This window comes from Oncorhynchus gorbuscha, linkage group LG12 (assembly GCF_021184085.1).
Source record: "Oncorhynchus gorbuscha isolate QuinsamMale2020 ecotype Even-year linkage group LG12, OgorEven_v1.0, whole genome shotgun sequence".
Lineage (NCBI taxonomy): Eukaryota > Metazoa > Chordata > Actinopteri > Salmoniformes > Salmonidae > Oncorhynchus > Oncorhynchus gorbuscha.
This window is the reverse complement of record NC_060184.1, coordinates 45978679-45998097: the sequence shown is the minus strand read 5'-3', so window position 1 is coordinate 45998097 and position 19419 is coordinate 45978679. Positions and strand designations below refer to the sequence as shown.

General features: G+C 44.6%; 1 protein-coding gene across 9 annotated transcripts in view; it reads left to right on the top strand.

Moving 5' to 3' along the window:
• LOC123991066 (SWI/SNF-related matrix-associated actin-dependent regulator of chromatin subfamily D member 3) overlaps positions 1 to 19419 on the top strand; it is a 72714-nt gene that overhangs the window by 41429 nt on the left and 11866 nt on the right. For 6 of the 9 annotated variants that reach the window (XM_046292234.1, XM_046292231.1, XM_046292230.1 and 3 more), the window contains exons 2-6: positions 10912 to 11102; positions 12752 to 12841; positions 16890 to 16932; positions 18257 to 18379; positions 18834 to 18956. In XM_046292234.1, the coding sequence (XP_046148190.1) occupies positions 10912 to 11102; positions 12752 to 12841; positions 16890 to 16932; positions 18257 to 18379; positions 18834 to 18956 (570 nt within the window). The remainder of the gene's footprint in view (positions 1 to 10911; positions 11103 to 12751; positions 12842 to 16889; positions 16933 to 18256; positions 18380 to 18833; positions 18957 to 19419) is intronic. The other 3 variants (XM_046292236.1, XM_046292238.1, XM_046292239.1) reach the window with 1 other exon arrangement.

The following is a 19419-nucleotide window of genomic DNA, read 5'->3' as shown; positions in this document are numbered from 1 at the left end:
ATAAATAATTTGTGGCAGTTTGGTTTCTCCTCTGAAGAAAATAGAACGCGCATGGACCTGGAGATTACGCAATAAGACACCGGGCGGACACCTGGTAAATGTAGTCTCTTATGGTGAATCTTCCAATGATATGCCTACACATAGTCATAATGCTGCAGACACCTTGGGGAAACGGCATTCAAAATCTGGACCATTTCCTGTATGAAATTTCATCTTGGTTTCGCCTGTAGCATTAGTTCTGGGGCACTCACAGATAATATCTTTGCAGTTTTGGAAACGTCAGTTTGTTCTTTCCAAAGCTGTCAATTACATGCATCTTTTCATGACAAAATATCTTGTTTAAAACGGGAATGTTTTTTATCCAAAAATTAATAGCGCCCCCTATCTCGAAGAAGTTAAATACACTGTGGCCTCTCCAAACCTCTTCAACCCTCCCTACAGATGCCATCAAAGGTAGTCTCAGATATCCAACATGGCAGATTCAATTGCTGGCTGGCAGGCAGAGTTGTGAGAGACGGGGAAGAGTGGAGGACAGAAATCAGATGGGGGGGCTGCTGTTGGCATGGATTTGTTAGAACTTGGGAAGACAATACTGCGGAGGAGGACCACCCAATAGGGCACATCCAATAGGACACATCCAATTTCAATCAGCCAATAGGGCACATCCAATCAGCCAATAGGGCACATCCAATCAGCCAATCATTCCTTTTCTATACTTTACAGCATCCCAGTTAACCCATTATTTGCCCACTATAGTATAACCACTCCTTCAATCAGGTCTCTCCCCTATCCTCTCCCAGTCCCCTGAATTCAGTTGTGCAACTGACTAGTTGTCCTCTTTCCCTCTACCTTGGGTGGCCACACAGCACAGTGGGTCTGGCCACACAGCACAGTGGGGTCTGGCCACACGCCCAGTCTAGGGGAAACGCTCCACCCTCCTGCGAGATAGGAAGTGGACAGTGGGGGGAGGGAGGTGAAGTGCCAGGGTCTTCTTGTCAAGGTAACCAAAGGAAGAGACCAGCCAGCAGCACCCAGACCCCAACAGGGCTGTTAAAGTTAGAGCCACTTTCTCTCTGTCCAGGCCCCAGAGAAACCACACAGCTGCTTCTCCTCCCTCCCAGCCCGCCTGCAGCCAACACAGTGACAGCTGCACCTGTGTGACTGTGACTGGGAGAGGACATGGACTCCATTCCACCACAGCCTCTCTCCAACTCACTGACAGACTAGCTGGCCTCCATTTTAATGGGATCAATTGCAACCAACAGGCAGAAGTTAATGCACAGCTGCATGTTACCACTGGACTTCTTAAAACACTAAAAACGGGAGATAACATGCACCTGCGTGTTAAAACCAAAAACCCACAAGAATAAACCAGCAGATCAGTTGGTCTTCCGTTGTTACTGTGTCAAACGATTTAGATACCAGACAGCTGCGTCTAGGTTCTCTACTCATGACCCCAATGAAATATCGACCTATCAGGAACATTGAAAAAACCAAAACTGGTATAAATCAAAAATATTTATTGTAAGAATATAGACCCAGTATAGTACAGCACTATACTTTAATGTACTGAACTGTACTCTGTAGTGGGCAGTAAGATTTGTTATGTGTATATACAGTATATTGTATATACAGTTGAAGTCTGAAGTTTACATTAACTAGTTTTAATGACTCCAACCTAAGTGTTTCAACCACTCCACAAATTTCTTGTTAACAAACTATAGTTTTGTCAAGTCGGTTAGGACCTCTACTTTGTGCATGACACAAGTAATTTTTCCAACAATTGTTTACAGGCAGAGTATTTCACTTATAATTCACTGTATCACAATTCCAGTGGGTCAGAAGTGTACATACACTAAGTTGACTGTGCCTTTAAACATCTTGGGGAAAGAAAAAAAAAATGTCATGGCTTCAGAAGCTTCTGATAGGCTAATTGACATAATTTGAGTCAAGTGGAGGTGTACCTGTGGGTGTATTCCAATGCAAACTAAGCAATTAAAATGTTTATCTGACTCAATAAAGATAATTAGCAATATACAATTACTTTATCAAATGAATGGATTCACATACAAGGCGTTTAAGCTTAAGTTACAAAGCATTATCAGGCATTATTCCAAGCATAAGAGGGAGACAAAGAAACCATGGCCTGTGCCATGGCCTATAGCTCATGGGACAGTTAGAGAGAAGGAGAGAGAAGGAGAGAGCGTATCTCACCACAGCAGATCAGGAACATAAGAGTAAGAACAATGAATGTAAGAGAAGACCCTTTTTAGAAGAATCCGAGTCATTTTGATTAAAAATCTGAGTTGTTGACCAAAAGTATTACTGTATAAAGTTAACCGGCAATCAGATATTAGAGGTACGTGATGTAATCACGACAGAACCTCTGCTTCTCAAAGGTGTGACATTGGGGGTTCAACACAGAGAATGTTGAATTCCTAAGACCACACAGGAAATTCTTGCATTCTTGCATAAGAAGAGTCATTTCGGGAGCTGCCCTACATCTCTACTTTCCTGTACTGAACTATACTGTACTGTGGAGTACAGTAAATTACAATACAGTGCATTATAGATGTCTGTTTGGGCCACATTAGAATATAATTAGACCTTGATTAATTAATTGATTAATTAACCTTGATTAGACTATAATTGAATGAAAACAGATTATATTAACTCAATCATGATTAAGTTACCGATTTTAGATGTAGACAGTTCAGGAATATTTTATTTATACCCCTTTTGATTAGAAATTCCCATACTGTATTTATATGATATCCAATTGGTAGTTAGTCTTGTCCCATCGCTGCAACTCCCATGCGGGTCCGGGAGAGGTGAAGGTCGAGAGCCATACGTCCTCTGAAACACGACCCTGCCAAGCCACACTGCTCGCTTAACCTGGAAGCCAGCCGCACCAATGTGTCGGAGGAAACACCGTACAACTGGTGACCAAATTCAGCATGCATGCGCCCGGCCCGCGACAAGGAGTCACTAGAGCGTGATGGGACAAGGACATCCCGGGCCGGCCAAACCCTCCCCTAACCCGGACGACACTGGGCCAATTGTTCACCGCCTCATGGGTCTCTCGGTCGCGGCAAGCTCGAACACAGCCTGGGATCAAACCCGGATCTGTAGTGACGCCTCTTGCGATGCAGTGCCTTAGACCGCTGCACCACTCACTGTATGTTTTAAGACAAGTTATCAAATATAAAAATACATTGAACATACAAACAAAAGCTTCACATTAATAAAAATGTGTAGAGTATATTGCCACAGTAGATTCTCTCTAGTAAACAAGGAAATGTCATTTCACTTGTACAGAATGGTTGTCAAACAGTTAAGTCTGCTTATCCAGCTCAAATATTAGATTTACCAAAGATAATACCCACCAGAGGTCTAAGTAGTTTTAAGAAATGTTGGCAGCAACCAGGACTTAGTTAAAGGCAGTCAATTCTGTTTTTCCTGTGTTTTAATATGATATTGTACAACAGCTGAATCTATTACGGTAAGGTACTTATTTGATATTGATATAAAAATTGCTGCATTGGGCCTTTAACACCGACATCCGCTTTAGGGAGCGGTAAAATGGTTGCCAATAGCGGTTGTAATTGAGATCAGCTGTGTTGGGGGGGATCTTAGCGCATACTGATGGTTTAACGAGGGATCACCTTGTGTTAAGAGGGTGCTCAATGTTGGCTGCAATTGATTCAAGAAATGTAAAGCCAGAGGCTGTGGCATTGTTGTGGCTATTGGTGTTATTTGAGTACTACAAGCATAGAATATGTTTTACAGATCCTATTTAAGGCTTTTTCCTATTGCCATTTTGTTCCTCGTTATGCTGGTCGTAACATGGCTGTTTCTGCGGCTGTTTTCCCACGTGGGCCTGGTTCCGTCCCAAATGGCACCACATTCCCTATATAGTGCACTACTTTTTACCAGAGCACCATATGTTTGACTGCTCTGTGAGCTCTCTGACAGGCAGAGACCTCTACAGCCCCAGAGTGGAAACAGTGGTGACCCCTTAGGTTACAGTAGTGCCACAAACTGCACCTAACGTCTCCCACAGCCCTATTTCACAGTCACTCAACCAAATGACTAGAGCAGATACGATGGAGTTAATAAACGGATTGCTGTTGATGATTAATAGTGTTTGGGTTTGTGTGATTTTAAGCGATTTGTAGATGTGCATACAGTATGTTAGCTCCCAATACTCCCCAACAATACTCCCCAAATTTCACAAGTTTTAGTGTCGATTTGAAAACCCACACCATTTCTCCCTAATGGAAAATGTCACAGCACTAGCTTAAAACATGGGTGATGCAAGATCATCCCAGAGATCGTATTTGGCAGAACAGTATCACCTGTTACTGTGTTCTGTCTGTCATTGGGAGATTCTCTATAGGTTTTGCTAACTCCTCCGTCCTCTTCTCGCCTCCGTTTGAAGAACATCAAAGGTAATCAAGGAGAGGAGCAGAAATGTGGCAACGTATGAAACTAGACTCCTTGTCCACTAGCACGTCGTCAGGCAAATTACTTTTACAGAGGAATTCCAAAATGTGTGTGTAAAAGTTGTAAAAAGAAATGTAGCAGACATTTTATAGATGAAATGATAAGTATGGTTTTTAAACGTGTGCATGCTTTTCCCCTTGACAAATAAACAGATGATTCAAAGGGGGTATGGCAGATATCTAAACTCTTCCACAAAGGACTCCGGTAGGATACACATGACTATCCTCTACGAAAGGGGGATATCAAGGAGGGGGGACACTTTTTTTTTTTCTCCCGGGTTTGCCTAACAAAGAATAGACACTGTCGTCAACCACTAATCGGTTTCCGAGTCGTGGAGGAGACGGGACGGAGGAGTCGAGGAGATGATGGTCTTTTGACTAAATGAGAATCTCCCTGAGTTCACGGCAGAACTGGGGAGGTGGTCAGTAATGTGAGGCTATTGTCACTCCATTTCCCACTCTGTGAGGTGCCACATTTCGCAGCCACCAGGGAACCATACTGCAGAACCACTTCCTGACTGATGTAAAAAGTTGGGCTGCGCCCCAAATAGCACCATTCTCTCTATATAATGCACTACTTTTGACCAGGGCCAATAAGGTTAAAAGTAGTTAATTTATAGGGAACGGGAAGCCATTTGGGATGCAAACTCTCCTACCAAGGCCACTTTGATACTAAGTTGTAAAGGTGATTGTTTGCCATGAATAAGGGGTTATCGCAGGAGTCAAGACAGGAATAGGCTTTTAGCCTCGCTCAAATAATGGTCATAAAATAACCAATGTGACACAGTTTCCCCTTGTGGAATGATCATTATACAATTTTATCCACACGTTAAATCAACATTGGTCTTTAGAATTGGCATACAATGTCCTCTTTAAACTATGTACTTAGTGTTTTCCCTTTGTGGTTTTGTTGATTTTACCACTCCAATGGCATGCCAACGCTTTTAGGGAAAGTACCGTATTAGGAAATGTTTCCCTCACAAAAAAAGTAATGATTGACTTTCTAATCTCATGGAGCATTGATGTCATAACAAAATGGAGATAGAGCTACATTTCTTTGTATTTACTTTTGTGCTTGTAGCACATTGAGTTCTAGGACTCTCCTCTCATAGAGTACCACAGTATCAGTCATAATACCCATAAAACCTAGCGGTCAAACAAGGAAATTGTTCCAATTGTTTTTCCACCATTCATTTTTTCCCCCATAGGGAATTTTAGAAACACTTCAAATAAGGGCTGTATTTCGTGTAAACTTACCCTGGTGTACATTTCTCTAGGACAAGGTGACTTTTAGCAATATATTTGCCTGTATTTACCCCCCAAAAATGTAATTGAATTTGCAGCTAATGTGGCTATCATAAAGAACTACCAATGCCATGATGATGTGGACGAGACTTCCGAACCAAGGTAATGTTAGCTAAATTTAGTCATGAATAAATTGGCTACGTTTCTTTAAATGGACAATTCTGTGAACTGCCTTGTGCAAGTTTTAAATTGACACAATACCTGATAGCAAAGGTGTCAACTAGAGATGACGTGCAGGAGCTCGCAGGGATTTGTCGTCTTGAATGATGTCTACTTTCCAGATCTGAGACTAAATGGAGCCGAATATATTTATACAAGTCACCTTGTCCGCTAGCGATTTGCATGGTTATCAAACCGTCACGCCAGGGTAAGCCTACACGAAACACAGCTCTTATTTGAAGTGTTTCTAAAATTCTCTGAGAGAAATTACTGTTGGAAAAACTATTGGAACCATTTCCCTGTTTGACTGCTAGTTTATGGGTATTGTGACAACTCCAGTGTGGGGCTCTATTAGGTAGCTCATTTAGTTTTCTCTTCTCAATGGGTAGCTCTGGGTTCTCTCCTCTCAATGGGTAGCTCTGGGTTCTCTCCTCTCAATGGGTAGCTCTGGGCTCTCTCCTCTCATAGGGTTCTCTCCTCTCATTGGGTAGCTCTTAGGGTTCTCTCCTCTCATTGGGTAGCTCTTAGGGTTCTCTCCTCTCATTGGGTAGCTCTTAGGGTTCTCTTCTCTCATTGGGTAGCTCTGGGTTCTCTCCTCTCATTGGGTAGCTCTTAGGGTTCGCTCCTCTCATTGGGTAGCTCTTTGGGTTCGCTCCTCTCATTGGGTAGCTCTTTGGGTTCGCTCCTCTCATTGGGTAGATCTTTGGGTTCGCTCCTCTCATTGGGTAGCTCTTTGGGTTCGCTCCTCTCATTGGGTAGCTCTTTGGGTTCGCTCCTCTCATTGGGTAGCTCTTTGGGTTCGCTCCTCTCATTGGGTAGCTCTTTGGGTTCGCTCCTCTCATTGGGTAGCTCTTTGCGCTCCTCTCATTGGGTAGCTCTTTGGGTTCGCTCCTCTCATTGGGTAGATCTCTTTTGGGTTCGCTCCTCTCATTGGGTAGCTCTTTGGGTTCGCTCCTCTCATTGGGTAGCTCTTGGGTTCGCTCCTCTCATTGGGTAGCTCTTTGGGTTCGCTCCTCTCATTGGGTAGCTCTTTGGGTTCGCTCCTCTCATTGGGTAGCTCTTTGGGTTCGCTCCTCTCATTGGGTAGCTCTTTGGGTTCGCTCCTCTCATTGGGTAGCTCTTTGGGTTCGCTCCTCTCATTGGGTAGCTCTTTGGGTTCGCTCCTCTCATTGGGTAGCTCTTTGGGTTCGCTCCTCTCATTGGGTAGCTCTTTGGGTTCGCTCCTCTCATTGGGTAGCTCTTTGGGTTTTCATTGGGTAGCTCTTTGGGTTCCTCCTCTCATTGGGTAGCTCTTTGGGTTCGCTCCTCTCATTGGGTAGCTCTTTGGGTTCGCTCCTCTCATTGGGTAGCTCTTTGGGTTTGGGTAGCTCCTCTCATTGGGTAGCTCTTTGGGTTCGCTCCTCTCATTGGGTGGTAGCTCTTTGGGTTCGCTCCTCTCATTGGGTGGTAGCTCTTTGGGTTCGCTCCTCTCATTGGGTGGTAGCTCTTTGGGTTCGCTCCTCTCATTGGGTGGTAGCTCTTTGGGTTCGCTCCTCTCATTGGGTGGTAGCTCTTTGGGTTCGCTCCTCTCATTGGGTGGTAGCTCTTTGGGTTCAGTTTTTGACCCCATTTTGATTCCATCTCCAGCCAGGCAATTCGCTACGGCATCAAACACAGCCTGGGACAACAGCTGTTGCCATGGGACAGACACACGGAGTGACTGACAGGCAGCCACAGGTGTTGTCCCCCCCCCCTTCAGTTTCACCATGTTGCAGGCCGCTGCTAGATTGTTGGCCACTTGGACATTTGGCTTTTGTGTGTGTGTGTGCGATCACTGTTAGCCCTTTCTTCAGGGTGTGTTTTGAGTGATCTTGCTATCAGCAAGAATAAGAGATACATAAGTGAGAAAGTATTCATGTGTAATGATTCCTATGCAACTTGTTTTCATTCATTCAATGTTTTATTAATGGATTCACTGGAGTAAATTACACCTGGGCTAGGACATAAACCAGGGGTTCCCGGTCCTGGAAGGCATTGGTATGTGCATGATTTAGTACCAGGCCTGGCTTAACACTCCTGATACAGACCAGTCATATGAGTGTACACTACATACCATGACGTCTGTGTAGGGTTGGGAAATATGACCAAAATATCTTATCACAATATTTTTCACATTCTAAATATGCTTTGAGTAGTTCATGACTCTAGGGTGGCACCACATTAAAAGTGATTTCATTACATTTACATTTAAGTCATTTAGCAGACGCTCTTATCCAGAGCGACTTACAAATTGGTGCATTCACCTTATGACATCCAGTGGGACAGTCACTTAACAATAGTGCATCTAAAACTTAGGGGGGGTGGGGTGAGAGGGATTACTTAACCTATCCTAGGTATTCCTTAAAGAGGTGGGGTTTCAGGTGTCTCCGGAAGGTGGTGATTGACTCCGCTGTCCTGGCGTCGTGAGGGAGTTTGTTCCACCATTGGGGGCCAGGGCAGCGAACAGTTTTGACTGGGCTGAGCGGGAGCTGTACTTCCTCAGTGGTAGGGAGGCGAGCAGGCCAGAGGTGGATGAACGCAGTGCCCTTGTTTGGGTGTAGGGCCTGATCAGAGCCTGGAGGTACTGAGGTGCCGTTCCCCTCACAGCTCCGTAGGCAAGCACCATGGTCTTGTAGCGGATGCGAGCTTCAACTGGAAGCCAGTGGAGAGAACGGAGGAGCGGGGTGACGTGAGAGAACTTGGGAAGGTTGAACACCAGACGGGCTGCGGCGTTCTGGATGAGTTGAAGGGGTTTAATGGCACAGGCAGGGAGCCCAGCCAACAGCGAGTTGCAGTAATCCAGACGGGAGATGACAAGTGCCTGGATTAGGACCTGCGCCGCTTCCTGTGTGAGGCAGGGTCGTACTCTGCGGATGTTGTAGAGCATGAACCTACAGGAACGGGCCACCGCCTTGATGTTAGTTGAGAACGACAGGGTGTTGTCCAGGATCACGCCAAGGTTCTTGGCGCTCTGGGAGGAGGACACAATGGAGTTGTCAACCGTGATGGCGAGATCATGGAACGGGCAGTCCTTCCCGGGAGGAAGAGCAGCTCCGTCTTGCCGAGGTTCAGCTTGAGGTGGTGATCCGTCATCCACACTGATATGTCTGCCAGACATGCAGAGATGCGATTCGCCACCTGGTCATCAGAAGGGGGAAAGGAGAAGATTAATTGTGTGTCGTCTGCATAGCAATGATAAGAGAGACCATGTGAGGTTATGACAGAGCCAAGTGACTTGGTGTATAGCGAGAATAGGAGAGGGCCAAGAACAGAGCCCTGGGGGACACCAGTGGTGAGAGCGCGTGGTGAGGAGACAGATTCTCGCCACGCCACCTGGTAGGAGCGACCTGTCAGGTAGGACGCAATCCAAGCGTGGGCCGCGCCGGAGATGCCCAACTCGGAGAGGGTGGAGAGGAGGATCAATGGGGCTTTCTCCATTCGGATGATTTTATACGGTTCAATCCAACTTGAAACTAAAACAAATTTCATCATTTCCTGCACTTTAGTTATTTCCACACTGTTCCAAGCAGAGCTGCATGATATGTGCAAAACGTCTAGGCATAGTTAATTGGTGAACTGTTGAAATCAAAGAGTTAGATTAATCATTCTTTTTCCATCGTTGGAATATAGCGGAGAACACATTGAATACATTGTTGTTTACATGACAATGAATGAATAAGCCAGGGTCCTCCCTGACAGGGTAGGAACCAAAGTGTTGTTCAGTGTTTTCAGGGGAACGTAATAGATGTTACATTACATGTTTTCTTACCTCAAGTAGCTAGCTAACTAACATATTAATGCTTCGCCTATTCTTATCCGATTTAGAAGATACTGTTGCACAACCAACATGTTTATATAGGATTACACCAGCACTGGTAACATGCAACATATTTTTTATAACTAACCCAAGATAGACCACAGCCTGTTGTTTCCAATGGAAGCAAATTAACCATAGTTGGTAGAACAAGCAAGGAGGTGGACAGAGCCAAGCACGAGCTATCGAGATCCTATTGGCACGTTCTAGCATGTATTTGCATATTTCTGTGACGTGTGCGTGTGCAATAATTCAATTCATCCTTGCACTCATTGTAAATTATACAATTGTTTTGAAACTTTGGCAAAGGGTAAAGTCTGCTAAACAAGTCCACTGTTCGTAACAAATTATTGTTTTGGGAACAGTACTGTATTGAGATCAAATGTTTAATTGATGAGAAAATTTGCAGAATGTCGGCCAAAATCCTAATCTTCTCCCACTGCCGGCAACTGGGCTTCCTCTCATCACCAACCAGAACCTTCAGATTTATACATCCTGTGAAACCTCTAGTTTATTGTTCTATCTGTGACCAGGCTGTAATAGCTAGCTACATTTGCGCTGACTCTTAGTACATTTAGCAAGCTAGCTAGTCAGCTAACTAGAGATTAGCATGAGTGGCTAATAGAACTTGCTAAAGACAAACTAGCATACAGTAGTTTTTACACAGTAAGATGCACAAACGAATTGTGTATTTATAGAAGGCTTATAGAAAGCAGCATCATTGTCACAGCCATCTTTCGGTGTCTATCTGACCATGCAGACTGCAGAGTGAACGGCAAGAACGTGCTTGTGAGACTCCGTGGTCGAGCAGCTGCTCTCTCCTTGATTGAGGCTTGGTGTTGGACGCGGCTTGCAACAAGAGGAGAGGGAGAAAGACTGCTCAAGTAGCAAACAGAGTAAACTACAAAAACGGACATTAAACTCACTAGAGTTACGTATCACATTTAACAAACCAAACATTGAAATACCATAATAGAAGGTAAAGTAAAAACCCAAACCGGCCTGAGCATCAATACCGGTGTATATAGTAAAATACGGTATACCGCCCAGCCCTGCTTCTGTGTATTTTAAATGTGCAGTAACTAATACCGTGTCTCCTGTCATCTCTAGCGTCCTGGAATGCCATCTGGAGCTAGGATGCCCCACCAGGGTGCCCCCATGGGCCCCCCCGGCCCCCCGTACAGTGGGAGCCCTGCGGTGCGGCCCGGCCTGCCCACCCCGGTCATGGAGCCCAGCCGCAAGAGACCTGCCCCCTCCCAGCAGAACCAGCAGCAGCAGAATGTACAGAACCGGGCCAGAAAGTGAGTCACACGGCCAGGATTCATCCAAGATCCAACCGCCGTCCCCTCTCACCTCTGCAACCTAGCCCTCTCTACTCCATGCCTGCCTCTGGTCATGTTTCTGTGTGTAATAACTGCAATTCACCATCTGCATCTATCAGACCGAGTGTTTCTCACTCCTGCATTGTGCTGTGAGTGCTCTCTCTCTTATCTGTGTTCCCCCTTCTGCTTGCTTTAGTATTGCAACCTATCCACGACTCTCTGACCCTGTTCACCCCTTATCTACACTTGCCGATTTAGGTTTAGTCACATTTATGACCTCTGTTTTGTGGTCTGTTAGCTATCATGGTCAGCATATTGTGGAAACCATCTCCACTCGTCAGAATAAGAGCTAACCTGGGTTATGAGATATAAAATCTCTGCCAAAACGAAACAGTCTGTCCCATGAACTGGCTTCTAAAAATACTTGACAGTCACAAAAACAGTTCCTCAGAACCACACCCACATTGTGTTGGGCTTCACATGTACACCACCGGCCCTGAGTAATTCCTCAGGGAGGTGATAGAGCCAGGTGTAGTTATTAGAGAGTTGATCAATATTCTCCCTCTCTGTATCCGCAGTGCAATTGATCCACTCACAATTAAGCAGCCTTGTCAAACAAGGGCCAGGAAAATTGTTGTCCTATGTCGGCCCTCCACCCCTACCCCCACGGCTCCCTCCCGTTGAGGGCCTGCCCGATCGATGTCCCAGGGTGACCCAGTAGGTGACACTTTCTCTGGCAAAGCATATGCTTGTCCTCTGGCAGCTGACAGCCCCCTCCCCAGCCAACAGCCCAGCACAAGCACAGCCACCTGTGTTTGCAGTGTCATTGAAACCGTATTGCTATTGGCTAGATGCACCTGAGCTCGTCCTGTCGAGCCAGCACTTTTCTACCCATACAAATCTGCCATGCTTCTAAAAATAGGGCATATTCAAATTTCAATTTACAAGGATGCTAGAAATAGTTTTATGTAATTGCAGTCGAGTCAAAGATCAGATTTAATTTGGCACTTTTTGCATTGTAGACAATAGGAAGGATGCTTTGGGCTGAGAATTATAGGACAGCCCTATAATTTGTGAAAAAGCTTCAGGTGCAGTTATACCTTTCACATAGAAAACCCACAAAGACTATAGGCCTACATTGAAGCATTCAGATATGCCCAGTAAGCCCACGCACTACTTTTATCAATTCGACCTGGATCCTAGTAGGACTAGATGGGGTGTTTTTGCTTCTCTGTCAGTCCCTGTTCCACGGTGTGCTAGTCTGTGCCTTAGTCCCAGTGTGTTCATTACCAATGTGTCTGCTTGTTGTTAGTGTGCCATCTAAACACTGAAGTGAGTGAAGCATGATTCCCCACTGTCCAATGAGAACCTTTCCCTGCTAGACAAGTGTCAAATGAGGCCCCCAGATCTACTGATCACCAGGATCCACTATGTCCTCCTCTCTCACTTTGTGTGTGCATGCACACAAATGCACCCCACACTGATGCCTGTACATACTACCTACACAGACGTACACACAACCACGAGTTTGTCCTTCAGTACAGACATCCTGCTTGCTGCAACTAGTGTGTTGTCCCACCAACCAACCTCTTTTAATCGGACAACCTTCAAATCACATCAACCCTTAGGAAGCCAGTGGGATTCCCTGGAGCCAATGAGATGCCAGCGAGGCAGATGGACATGAGAGATGCCCAATCAGATCCAACGCTCGGATCAAAGTAGGAGTTTATTCTGCTGCATGTCCGTTTTTTTGACACGTTTTAACTCTCCTCCCTGCCCTCTCCCCTGACCCCCAACCCCAGCACTTCCGAGTGTAGGCTCGGTCAACCCACCCCCAAATGTTACCCCAAACACCCCTATTTTTGTCATGAGGACAGCTTTACCAGGTGTTCATTAGGGTACCTCCGAATGTGAAGATGCATGCTGTAGACTGAAGCATGGCATGATGGGAACAAATTATGCTGCAAGTGTCTCTTTTAGGAATGTCAGCTATACCAAAGGGTGCCCTAAACACCTCTTTAATCAACTATGTTTTTTTCTGTTTTGGTAAGATGCAATGTTTCAATCTCTAGAGGGTTGTGATTCCCAGTATATGACCCTCTCAGATCCCTTTGAAATGTAACCAGGCCAGCCCTCGATGTTGCTCTAATGCGTTTCAGCATTTGGCCTGTTAACTTACACTAATTATTTTGCCCTGCCCTGTTAAGACTTCTGAGTGAGTCTGAGTTTTCTGCTGTTGTGCCAATGTCTAATACAGGTTAACATTACTCACATATCCTCATACTATACAGTTGAAGTCGGAAGTTTACATACACTTAGGTTGGAGACATTAACTTGTTTTTCAACCACTCCACAAATTTCTTGTTAACTATAGTTTTGTCAAGTCCGTTAGGACATCTACTTTGTGCATGACACAAGTGATTTTTCCAACAATTGCTTACAGACCGATTATTTCACTTAGAATTTATAATCACAATTCCAGTGGGTCAGACGTTTACACACACTAAGTGATGTCATGGCGTCAGAAGCTTCTGATAGGCTAATTGACATCATTTGAGTTAATTGGAGGTGTACTTGTGGATGTATTTCAAGGCCTACCTTCAAACTCGGTGCCTCTTTGCTTGACATCATGGGAAAATCAAAAGAAATCAGCCAAGACCTCGGCAAACAAATTGTAGACCTCCACAAGTCTGGTTCATCCTTGGAAGCAATTTCCAAATGCCTGAATGTACCACGTTCATCTGTACAAACAATAGTATGTAATATAAACACCATGTGACCACTCAGCCTTCATACCGCTCAGGAAGGAGACGTGTTCTATCTCCTAGATATTAACGTACTTTGGTGTGAAAAGTGCAAATCAATCCCAGAACAACAGCAAAGGACCTTGTGAAGATGCTGGAGGAAACAGGGACATACGTATCTATATCCACTATAAAACGAGTCCTATATCAACATAACCTGAAAGGCCGCTCAGCAAGGAAGAAGCCACTGCTCCAAAACCGCCATAAAAAAGCCAGACTGTGGTTTGCAACTGCACATGGGGACAAAGATCTTACTTTTTGGAGAAATGTCCTCTGGCATGATGAAACAAAAATAGAACTGTTTGGCCATAATGACCATTGTTATTTTAGGAGGAAAAAGGCTGAAGCTTGCAAGCCGAAGAACACCATCCCAACTGTGAAGCACAGGGGTGGCAGCATCATGTTGTGGGGGTGCGTTGCTGCAGGAGGGACTGGTGCACTTCACAAAATAGATGGCATCATGAGATAGGACAATTATGTGGATATATTGAAGCAACATCAAGAAATTCGTCAGGAAGTTAAAGCTTGGTCGCAAATGGGTCTTCCAAGTGGACAATGACCCCAAGCATACTTCCAAAGTTGTGGCAAAATGGCTAAGGACAATAAAGTCAACGTATTGGAGTGGCCATCACAAAGCCCTGACCTCAATCCCATAGAAAATATGTGGGCAGAACTGAAAAAGCATGTTCGAGTAAGGAGGCCTACAAACCTGACTCGGGTACACCAGCTCTGTCAGGAGGAATGGGCCAAAATTCACCCAACTTATTGTGGGAAGCTTGTGGAAGGCTACCCAAAACATTTGACCCAAGTTAAACAATTTAAAGGCAATGCTACCAAATACTAATTGAGTGTATGTAAACTTCTGACCCACTGGGAATGTGATGAAAGAAATAAAAGCTGAAATAAATCACTCTACTATTATTCTGACATTTCACATTCTTAAAACAAAGTGGTGATCCTAACTAACCTTAAGGGATTTTTACTAGGATTAAATGTCAGGAATTGTGAAACTGAGTTTCAATGTATTTGGATAAGGTTAATATAAACTTCTGACTTCAATTGTATCTGTCCCAAGCATATACGTCTGTCTCCGTCCTATGGTTCACTTAACACAGGGCTTCCAAAATGACATCCCTTGGACCCCAACCAGACGTGCTGAGGACGCTTGAGAGAGCACAAACCTATGACACTATTTCAAACTTGTTCTCTCAAATCAGTATCTGGGCCCAATATTAACAATGCACCACTTTTCCGGCAATAACCGATTCATAACAAAAACATATATATGTAAGCCAAGAGTCGCTGAGGAGGCACAGACTGCAGCTGCAGAACCGAACTAGAAAGGTTCGGCATCTTAATCATACCAGCACACCTCATTTGCATTAGCTGGGACCAATGGTAAGTAATCCATCAGGTGTTGTAACACAAATTATGTTCAAGACAATAAATGTAAATATTTATTATATTTTCAATATTTTTTCATATCCAAACAATGACAAGTATGCTACCGAAAGGTGATTTTTTTTTTTTTTTTTTTTCACATGAGATTTCACAGGTAATGCCCTGAAAACATGTTGTTATGGTACACATACAGTGCATTTAACATAGTGTTTTCAACTGAAATATTTGACACACTTTGAAATTGTGTGTGTTTATTTATACAGTAATTATAATTCAACATGTCCTCACCTAATGCTGAATTGAAATTATTTCACCTCTGTGGCCTATTTATTGCCTTACTCTCCCTAATCTTCTACATTTGCACACACTGTACATAGATTTTTCTATTGTGTTATCGACTGTACTTTTGTTTATGTGTAACGATGTGTTTGTCGCAATGGCTTTGCTTCATCTTGGCCAGGTCGCAGTTGTAAATGAGAACTTGTTCTCAACTGGCCGACCTGGTTAAATAAAGGTGAAATAACAAAAACAAACCTGGGATTTGAACTCAGCATTCCAATCTTTCTGATACTCCACCATGTCCCTGTCAACAATTGTACAAAAAAAAAATGAAAATGCTGAAATAAAGTAAAATGAAACCAATGATAACAGACTAGTCAGAATAACTGATGACTAAAATAGCAGTGCAGTTTGACAGTACTCCCATATCCTCAGACTATAACTCTCCCAACCGTTGGGTTATGTCACCAGGTCACCATATTTCACAAGCAAAACATGTGGAAATGTGAAATTGTGTGATTGTCCACATGTGCAATCATGTGATTGTCCACATCCTGTGGTTTTCCCGAAAGGGCAATGACATTCTTGGGATGGTGTCATGGTCCCCTGGAGATTTTTGTCTCGTTCAAATGTTGCCACGTGTTGTTTTATGGTATCACATGTTTTTACATGTTGTCACGTTAACTTCACATAAGATCACAAGGGTTATGGGCGACTGTACTTTTCTCCTCATCTGAGAGAAAGTTTGATTCAGAAGCATTGCTATTGGGGGTCACATAACATATTTGGATCTGGAGATGGCCACAGTTGGCTTAGGAGCCAACATTCACTAACATACAAACAATATACAGCATTAATAAAGAGAAGGCTATACTGTACATTGGATGGTACAGCATGAGGTGTGCATGAGGTATTAGATGTGTCACTGGTCCCTGCTCTCCAGGTGGTATACCATAATCCTGCTTCTGCTGGATCCCCCAAAACACACACATCCGCATTGCTTACACACACACACACACACACACACACACACACACACACACACACACACACACACACACACACACACACACACACACACACACACACACACACACACACACACACACACACACACACACACACACACACACACACACACACACACACACACAGCTGGGACACTGGGGTGCTGGATGTGGCCCAGCATTTTAGCAGATGGCCTGGGTGCTACGCTATCAGTCACCATAGTAACATGCTCTCTTTTTCCATTTTCTCTCTGTCTTTCTCTCCCTCTCTGTAGCGCCAAGAGAAGGAAAATGGCAGACAAGATTCTCCCACAGAGGGTGAGATTGCGTATATTTGTATTTTTCTCCCATTTAACTTGAGTGTTTGCGTGTTGTTATCCATTCTCTGTTGAATAGAACATGTGTGAGTTTTTGATCTAGGGGTTTGGAGGGGCAGATGATTGTGTTATTGCAAATGGAGCGTAAAGAGATGCTCGGGTGATCAGAGGCTTGGCGCAGGCTTGGCGGTGGGTATCGTTGTTGTAATGATTCCTCTTATTTTCAAATGGAATAATCAATAGACTGGTAGGAAACAGAGCCAGTATAAAACAACCTTTCGGGTTTAGAGGAGGCAATTGAGGAGACACATCTTCTTCACAGGGGAGGGTGGGTCTAGTGTGTGGTCCGCGTCAGGGCTAAACAAACCCACGTCTAGCCACTATCCTCTGCCTGCCTGCGCCACAACCTCCGCTCTCCCCTTCATGCCCCCCCCCCTGCCCCGTCTCAGCCCTGCTCAGCCTGGGCATTGATTTTGTAAAGGCTGCTGCTGGTGGCACTGGACTGGAGCCCCATACTGATCCCAGTCTCTCCTATGAGTGTCTCTGTAGTCTGTGGGTCTTATCGTAACACAAGCCGGACAGAGGATGGAGATGGCTGCATGGCTCAGGGACAGGGAATGTCCCGCACTGCATTCTGTCTGCACTACACTTCAACTTGGTGACAGACAGATGCAGGTAGAGAAGGAATGAGATGAGATGATCGAGGGAACAATGAAGGGAGAGACAGACAGACAGATTAGAAGGATGGAGAGGGGTAATGCAGTGGGAGAATCTGGGAGTCTGTGCCCAGTTTGGTAAGTAGCCTTGGCAGAGTGTGGACTCCCATCTGGGGATGAGTACGGTAATGTGTCAAGGAGGGTAGGCGCAGGTTGGGTAGGGGTGGGGTTCGCGCTGATGCGCCTGCTGCATTTCAAATGCAGACTTAGCACCACTAAAGGCAGGACTGGGGCACCAATTAGTGAGTGGTGTTGAGCAGTCACAGCTCCTGTGGGCACAACTGCCTGCTCTGTCACCTTCATTAGGTGCGTCACTCCTGTAACAGAAGGACAAAAATGTTTTTTGTGGAAAATGGTGGCTTGAGAGAATACAGTCACAGTTGCAGTGCAGACATGCTTTGATGGCAGAATGCCTTACCTTTAATGAAGCTTATAACGCAAAACTCAGTCAATACCACGACTTATTGTCACTTTTCTTCCCCCAGTTAAGTTTGACTGGATACTAGGATTCTTGTTCTTCTAAAGCAATACACTGGCAGTGTTAAATATGATCGAGTATATTGCGTCCGAGACACTAAGAGTTGGTCGTTTGATTTCTCCTCTGATCAGATCCGTGAGCTGGTCCCTGAGTCACAGGCTTACATGGACCTGCTGGCCTTCGAACGTAAACTGGACCAGACCATCATGCGTAAACGGGTGGACATCCAGGAAGCCCTGAAGAGACCCATGAAGGTAACACGCATCATAGGCCTGAAGTATCTCACTACTATAATATACTTTACTGTACGAGCAGCAGCAGGTAGCCTAGCGGTTAAGAGCGTTGGTCCAGTAACCTAAAGGTTTGAATCCTCAAGCTGACAAGGTGGAAGAATCTGCCGTTCTGCCCTTGAGCAAGGCAGTTAACCCCCCAACAACAACTGCTCCCTGGGCGCTGATGATGTTGATTTAAGGCAGTCTCTTGCACCTCTTTGGTTCAGAGGGGTGGGGTTAAATGCAGAAGACACATTTCGGTTGAAATCATTCAGTTGTGCAACTGACTACGTAGGTATTCCCTTTCCCTATACGAACATACTATGCTCTTTGAACAACGGAACATGAAACATCTCTGTATTTTTCTTTGGTACCAAAGTGGCCAAGACTGATGTGTCCACTGGTTCCAACAGTGTCTTTCTGTTTGTGTCGACAGCAAAAGCGAAAGCTGAGGCTGTACATCTCCAACACCTTCAACCCTGCTAAGCCCGACGCTGACGACTCGGATGGCAGTATTGCATCATGGGAGCTGCGGGTTGAGGGGAAGCTACTGGATGATGTGAGTATTCTACTTCCTGTAGGACGATGGAATATCACTGGAACAATTCATTGTGATTTGGTTTGTTCGATTTTGTTTAGAAAAGTACAGTTTTTTTCCCCTCTCATTGTGAAGTCTCCTCTATGTATGATAGCGATTATGCACGGTTTCTTTTGAGCTGTATCCCCACCACTGAATCAGTACATCTTCATTTCTGGCAGTTTGACGTTTATTGTGATGAGTCTTGTCATGGAGGCAGAAGTGAGAGATTTGGTTAAAAAAATCATGATAACAAGATTTTTGGTCTTAATTTAAAGTTAGGCATTAGGGTTAGCAGTGTGGTTAGGGTCAAGTTTAACACCAGATTTGATCACTTTGTGGCTTTGCCAGCTAGTGACCACTCTGGAGAACCGCCTCTAGAACAAGATTCATGATGAAAAACGCTAACCTGCTATTTTATGGGGGACTATATTTGAAATGTGGC